General features: G+C 30.5%; 1 protein-coding gene across 1 annotated transcript; it reads right to left on the reverse strand.

The window, feature by feature from the left end:
• Positions 1–390: 390 nt before the first annotated feature.
• Positions 391–6,489, reverse strand: LOC117934195 (cellulose synthase-like protein G3). The gene is made up of 6 exons (XM_034855839.1): positions 5,879–6,489; positions 2,620–2,769; positions 2,366–2,491; positions 1,589–2,017; positions 1,111–1,458; positions 391–1,041 (listed from the first exon to the last, which is right to left on the reverse strand). The coding sequence occupies exons 1-6, from the start codon at positions 6,455–6,457 to the stop codon at positions 493–495; spliced, it is 2,181 nt and encodes a 726-aa protein (XP_034711730.1). The 5' UTR covers positions 6,458–6,489; the 3' UTR covers positions 391–492.
• Between the last annotated feature and the right edge of the window lie 1,451 nt (positions 6,490–7,940).

Raw genomic sequence — 7,940 nt, forward strand, 5'->3', positions numbered from 1 at the left:
CATTAGGGTTTTGAAACTCATCCAACAACTGAGATTTATTTAGAAAATCATGAAAATTCATAAGTATGATCAAAGTCTAATCAGTCAGACAAGAGTGAAAAAAAAACCCGAGTGAAACATAAATTGTTACCCTTTAATTTGATCGATTAGAAATAAATCCAAATGTTTTAAACACAATGTTTTACACTTTTAAACTTCAATTTTATTTACCAATAATAATATAAAATTTTAAAATAATGTTAATCAATGTTTGTCATCATCCATGGCCTCAAATGTACTTACCCACTCCTCTAACCATCTTCAAATACGAACAATTTGGAAAAGACAAGTCTCCAATGGAGGATTTAAAGAGTAGAAACTAAGAGACACAATGGAAATTTTGACCCCGAATTATCAATACACGATACACTTCCAATAATTATATTTTTATATTTATGTGGCACAAAGTCAACTATATAAATGTACTAATACATAGCAAAGCTCCGAATTATATCATATTTTTGGACTGACAGAAACAATTATGCAAAGAGCCCAAGCCAAGAATATGGAAATAATAGTAGTTCTGGTGGGCATCCTTCCTCTATCAGTTCTCAAGACCATGGCTTCATATATTGGCCAGCAGTTCACCATCACAAAACCAGCTAACAACATCTGCAAAAGCATGCCTTCCAGGTTTTTCTTCTTGAAGATTAGTACCATGCCCCATAGGAATGAGACCAAGTTCATTATGGCTGCTGTTGTTAGCGGCAAGAACAAGGGTGATGAGACTCCAAACTCGAAAATCCCTTGCTTGTACCGCTTGCTTTGTTCCTTGTCAACCACCTTGCTTGTCACATTGAATCCGAATTGGGAAATGCCAATGCATTTGAGCAAGTATTCGACTAAAGAGAATGCGAAACTTGAGACCCCCCTCATCATCCACACCCTCTGGGTGCTCCACCACCTCTGGATTGTAGCTCCAGATAATAAGAAGTCTAGACAATCTTGTGTGTATGCTCCAACGAAAAGGAATATGTATAAGAAAAACCTAGGTTCTGAGACCTGTAAATTAAACCACATTTAAGTGTATAATCTGAAACCTATAATGCTAATGGATGAATGGACACATACCTTGGGGAAGATTGAGACACCTTTGAGTAGAGCTAGCTGGGGGAGAAAGGCATAGATGGTGATTGGAATGGACCAGAGGGGCCTGAAGGCATAGTTTGCGTAACATAGACCCATGAGAGGGCCTATCTCCATTAAGCCGAAGACGATTGGGCTATGCTTGCAAAACCCAACCTCAAGGAGGCCAACCCCCCACCGCTTAGATTGATTCAGACAGACATTGAGGTTAATCGGTGCCCTCCCCAGAAATGCAGGCCTCTTAGGATTGCAAAAAATGGACTTCCATCCTTCACAATGCAGTCGATAGCCCGTGCAGTAGTCCTCACACAATGACCCATATCTGTATCCCATCTACACAATTTGGAAATACCGATAATTAGTATGTTATATTCTTGTTTAATTAATTGGGTCTGGTTCGTTTTCCTTTATTCCTGATTTCATAAACTCAAACTAGTACTAACAAAAGAGCTTATACATATACCTTGGTGCCCCAGTTGGTTTGATTCTCATAATTCCATGCTGCAACATGATGTGCTGATGCTAAAACTTCTTTGTTCCTGATTGACTTGCTGACGAGATGATCTGAGCTCAGTCCGGGGGTTCTGGATGGGCCACCAGAGAAGACTTCTCGCCGGAAAAAACATCCAGTCCCTACATGCATGGGGCCTGCTAGGCCATCCATTCCAATGGGATGAATTTGATACACATGTATACACTCACCAGCGTAAATATCATTCTTGTTGATCCCATGGAAGGCTTGAGGAAACTGAACGAACCCGAGATTTGGATCCATATCAGGGTCCAAGAGATAACACAGTGCGTGAAGAGGTGTTTGAGGATCATTTGAGTGCATGTCGCTGTCGAGAGTCAGGACTACTGGTGCATTGGTCATGGTGGCTGACACTCGAATCTGGAAGACAAAAACAGAATAATATCATTGAATTATTTTATCAGATATTTGGCCTTTAGGATTAAGAGAGCTTGTTATCGATCAGATAAAAAAAATATTCTACCTTGTGAAGGAGAATTTTTCAATTTTTGTCTCTTAGTCTCTCATGGATCCTAATAGAAGCTTTTAAACTATGAGATAATTACTTAAATAATAATCATCAACACCCTAAAAGATTGATTTTCTTTCATTTTTTGTTCTCATTTTGAAATGGGTATAAGGGTTTGCAACGCTTCTAAAGATTCCAACATGTATAAAGTTACAAACATGGAAATTTAACAAGTCTTGAGGATGGTTGGTTTTGCTTACCAGGACATTAAGGGCACCAGCCTTGAAATGGTGGGGTGAACCGGGCCTTTTCTCTCTGGATACATAGACGAGGTTGGGCATTGTATGGCCAGTGATGTCCATGTCCTTGCTACCCTCCAACAGAACCTGATCTCAACCTACCTATACATTAGTGGTTGCACATTTTTCCCCCAAAAATAAAAAGAATAAAACGCAATGAAGAGTAATGCCAGATTTTATAGGATTAGGAGTTTAGGAGTTGCATTGAAGCAAACCTGAACCACAGCAGGGTGATTTGCTTGTGTAAACTCATCAGTCCATCTGCTGAAAGCTTGTTTTTCCTGCTCATTGGTGATATGATCATGGGGAATGGTCCCTTTCTCAACAACGCTCTCCACCTTAATTTTCATGGTCTCGTACATCAGCTGCAACATAGTATTTGATTCAAAACATCATTCTTGTTAATATAGCCTAATTTTGGGCATACAGTACTTTGGTTACATCAAGCTTGGTGAGACTTTGCCTTCTAATAAAATTCTAAGGAGGATGAGAAGAAGATTGTCCAAAAGAGATTTGTAAGTGTTTAATTAATATATGTTTATAGAACTTTGAACCACAATAATTTTGAGATAAAAAAATAAATAAATGTAAAATATTATGGGAAAAGTGAGATTTGATTCGCTAATACGAAAATATATGGTAAAAAGAATTTCAGATATTCTAAATTAGTATTGTCATCATTTATTTAAAAATAATTTAAAATATATACACTTTTTAATGAGTTATACAATTATCCACAAAAATATCTTTTTACTTACTATGTCATTCAATAAATTGACAACTAAATTACTTCATGTAAATGTTTCCATTTTTTTCAAAATATTTTTTTATTATTTTATTATTTTATTATTTGAGATTTTTTTTCTCTAGAAACAAACACCATTATTTTTTTATTTCCTAAAATTTTAAGAGGAAATATTGTCAAACAAATCCTATTTAATCATAATTATCAATTCAAAAGGTAATAAGGTTGTTTGTTAAATAATAAATAATAAATAATAAATTTAATAATATATAATTATTTTAGTTATCATTAATTTATTTAATATAAAATAATTATTTATTTATTTATTTTTATACTATATATCAAAGTACAATCATATTATAAAATATTTTATATCTGAAAAACTCTTACAACAATTTTCTTCGTTATTAAATTAAACAATTATTAATATTATATAATAAATACAAATTTATTATTGGTTTATTTATTATCAAGAATATGAATTTATTTTTAACCTATTAATACTATAATAAACTCTTTTTTTTTCAAATTCTTACTTTATAATGCTTCTAAAGAAAAAAAAAATCTCAAATAAAATAATAATAATAAAATATCTAAAAAGAATGGAAATATCTATATGAAATAATCTAGTTGTCAATTTATTTGAATGACATGGTAAGTAAAGGGGCATTTTTTGGAATAATTGAATGACTTATTAAAAAATACATATATTTCAAATTATTTTTAAATAGATGAAGATAATACTAATTTAAAATATTTGAGGTTTTTTTTCCATATATTTTCATATTAGTGAATCAAAACTTACTTTTCCCACATACTATGATACAAATAGTGACCATAATCAAACTCAAAATTTAGGTCTTTAAAGTGTAAGAATATTTTATGCAGTCATGTTCTATCGGAGAAAGGGAAAATGAAGAAAACAGCATTTTGCAAATCAAGGAGTCCTAGGTTTGGATTGAGAGTTGGTTGATTCAGATTGGGACCTTTAAACTAAATGCAATCTTTGCATCCATTTGCAGGAAAAAATTTAAAAAAAATGCCATATTGTACAAATTAAGCTTATTGTAATATTTCAAGTACAACAACTGTGAATTTCTTATTCAGCAAAGCATATTCTTTTTCATATCTAAGGTGGAAACTAACCACACCATGTATATTTAAAGTGAGTGGACTAATTCTCAGCATCCTCCTTGTATGGCTCTTAACCAAACTAATCATGTTAAGAAAAGGAAAAAGATTCATTTGTCAAAGACATTAGTGGATACTTTTGTTTTAGTGGATGAATTCTCAATGGACATTTATCTACTTTTCTGTTACAGTTATTACTCGGTGGAGTCAATGGGATTCCACACATAAAGGTTCTTTTCAACTTTTAATTATGTGTCGTGTAAGGAAGTCTGAGTTCTTTGCACGCAACAATTAATGAGCATAGCACTTGTGGGATATATCAAAATTCATGCATTAAGATGTGTAAGAGAGTTGAATTATATTAACTAAGGGTAACAAGAAGAGGTTCACCTAATCATATGTAGTGTAATAACCTTAGTGATCAGAAAACCTAAATCAATTAATTGAGTTTAGACATCATGAGTTATGTATCCAAGACGTCGATGGAGTCCAAAACCTATCTAGCTATTATAAATAGGAAATACTTCTCCTCTCCAATTTTGTTACTATATATTTTACGGTTTTTATCGATCTACGCTTATAAATCGTATTAAGATGATAACAAAATGATGAAAGCCACGAAAAGAATAATATTGTTCCTACAAGTAAATGTTGTTATTATTGATAAAGTGGGTGTTTGGTGTATATATATTAACTTAATGATTTAATGACTTAAATTTAAGTTATTAAGTAAATTAAACATATTTGATAAAATAACTTAATATTATAATTTAAAGTAAAAAATAATTTTAAATATTAAATCAAAATAATTAATTTATTCTTAATCTTAATTTTTTTTTATCTCATTTGTTCATATTTAATGGGAGTATAATTTATAACTATGACTTCACATTTACAATATTTATTTTTTATAATAAATATTTTTACAGTTATCTTATATATTTATAATACTTTAAATACGATATTTAATAAACAAATTTATTTTTTAAGATTAGTAAAAATATAAAAATTAGTTAAAATTAATAAGATGAATATATTGATAATTTAAAATAAATTTTAAATTAACTTTATCAAATAATTTAATATTTAAAATAAATAATAAATAATAAGTTTTAAATTAATAATTTAAAAATAATTTTATTTAAAATTAACTTAAATTATTAAATAATAAATATTAAGTTGTATCAAACACTCAAATTACGTCTAATAAATCAACATCGAATCAAGACTTTAATCCGGGTGGAGCATGGAACAAAGGAACAAGCAAGAAGGCAAAGGGCAAAATATATACATGAGCAGATGCCTTCAACTTGACTCCAAGCAAAGGTATATATCAAAAGAGACATAGGACAAAGGGCCAAAAAGAAGTGTGAGAGAAAAGTAAGAAAAAACTTTGTAGATGTTTGACCTTTTTGACAGAAGAGAAACCACCTAGCCCACAGAAATCAACCAATACATCATTACAGTTGAAGAAATAATTCAAAAGATCAATAAGCATTTCCGAGACTCAATGTGAATGGGTGGTTAACTATTGAAATTAAAGACAAAAAAAATAAAAAGGAAGTAATATAGATAGATGAAGTTGGGTATTGTTTTACCTTAACCTGATCAGTCTCTGGAAACCATGATGAGGGGTTGGATCCGAAATAAGCCTCCGGACACCTCTCTACAACCTTGTTCTTCCTACAAAAAGGTAGCCAGTGGGTGGCAAACCTAGCAGCCTCCATGAAAGCAAAGAGGGTGAGCTTGGAACCTCCATCATCCGATACATAGACCGACAACTTCTCTGTCGGATAATCATATGCCATCATAGATAGAGCAGTGTTCACCACACCCATAGGTGGCTCCTTGTGTAGATCAGCGGTGCATATAAGCACATCCAGCCCCGGATAATCACTCTCCTTGACATAATGCTCAAGGTGTTCGATGAAGACCCGACGATCCGTTGGACACATGTGAAAGCCCTGCGAGGATGCCCACAAGAAACTAAACAATACATCTGCCAGAAGAATGAAGAAGGAAAGTGTATTTGGGGAGTGGAGTAGATGAATGAGATGGTGATATAGCAAAGCTAAGATGGCAAACGAGTAGAAGATTGCGAACACTCGGTATGCAGAGGTTCGGCGCATGAGAACTCGGGTGTGAAGAGGAGGACGGAATTGGAATGGATTCGCCATTACTACTCTTCTTCTCCGTATACGAAATATGAAGCTGTCTTTTATCTCTCGCTTAATATTACCCAATTGTATGAGTCATGACTTATAATATGATCCAACAAATTGCTCTTATATGTATTGATTGTTTTAATTGAAATACTTTTTGAAACTACTTTCATTTAAATAATAATAATACTTTATATAACATCAATTAAAAGTTTAATTTTTTTTACGAAGAAGTAACTTCAATTTAAATATAAAAATTATCTTTTTAAAATTCAATTAAAATTATTTCTTCAAAAAGATAAATATTAATTAAATTTTTTGACAATATCATAAATTTAAAAATAATTTTAAATTTTAAAATTTTAAAAGTAGAAACCCTCTACTTTTCCCACTGTGACACAATGTTAAAAGTAAATTTTATTTGATCAAATTTTAAAAATAAAAAACTTAATATTATTTTTAATAAAAAATTAAAAATAATTACATAATAAAAATAAAAAATAAAAAATTGCATAATAAAAATAATTACTTCCACTTCTAAAAATAGAGGTTAAAACTATGTCCAATTCCATGGACAAACAAGATAGGATATATCCAATTGTGCTCCTCCTAAATTTTTTCAATGGGACCACAAAAGATAGACTTGGAGGAAGACTTGGAGGAAGACTTGGTTCAATTGGGTGTGCCTTTGTTGAGCATCTTTCTTTTGTAAAGTTGTTGGGTATTCTAAAAATATTCTTACAAAGAAACTCAAGTTTATTTTAAATTCAAAATAAAGTTTAAAATTATTTTATTTTTATATTCAAACAAAATATTTTAAAATAAATTTAATTAATCAAAATTACCAACATAGTCCAAGAATGGAGTAAACAAATATATTGATAAAAACCTTTACATCTGTCCATCATATGTAAAAATAGGTATAATTTAAACTTTATAAAAGTTAATTTGGAGATTAATTTTTGAAAGGAAAAATGGTTTTTTTAATAGCAATAAGAATTTATATATGTGTTTAATTAGTTTTGTTTTTTAAAAAAAAAAAAAACTAATCACTTAAAAAATAGTTGAACATAAAAGTTAAAAAAATATTAGTTCATGTAAAACCTTTATTTTAACTTATTTTAAAAATTCCTTCATGTTTAAATAGAAGTTTACAATATCAATATTTTGTTAAAAAAAATATTATAATTTTAACTTTATTCATAATTTATTGATAAAGTAAAAAAATAAGAAATTATTTGCAAGATTTTTTTTTTTTTAATTTTACTTAATGAAAGAGGAAAAAGCTTAAGAGGCAAGTAAGCATGGAATGGATTCATTTCTAAGGAGAAGTAATCTAAGTGGGTCCAATGTTTTGGCTTTTTTCAAAAGGAGATCAATTGATGGCTCCCATTTTGAAGGCTTGGGAGGCCTACACTTTCATATTCCCATAATCCCCATACTATTTAATTAACTATTAAAAACTAGTCATGTGACAACCATTTTAAAACCATGAGCC

The sequence above is a fragment of the Vitis riparia genome, chromosome 2 (assembly GCF_004353265.1).
Source record: "Vitis riparia cultivar Riparia Gloire de Montpellier isolate 1030 chromosome 2, EGFV_Vit.rip_1.0, whole genome shotgun sequence".
Classification (NCBI taxonomy): domain Eukaryota; kingdom Viridiplantae; phylum Streptophyta; class Magnoliopsida; order Vitales; family Vitaceae; genus Vitis; species Vitis riparia.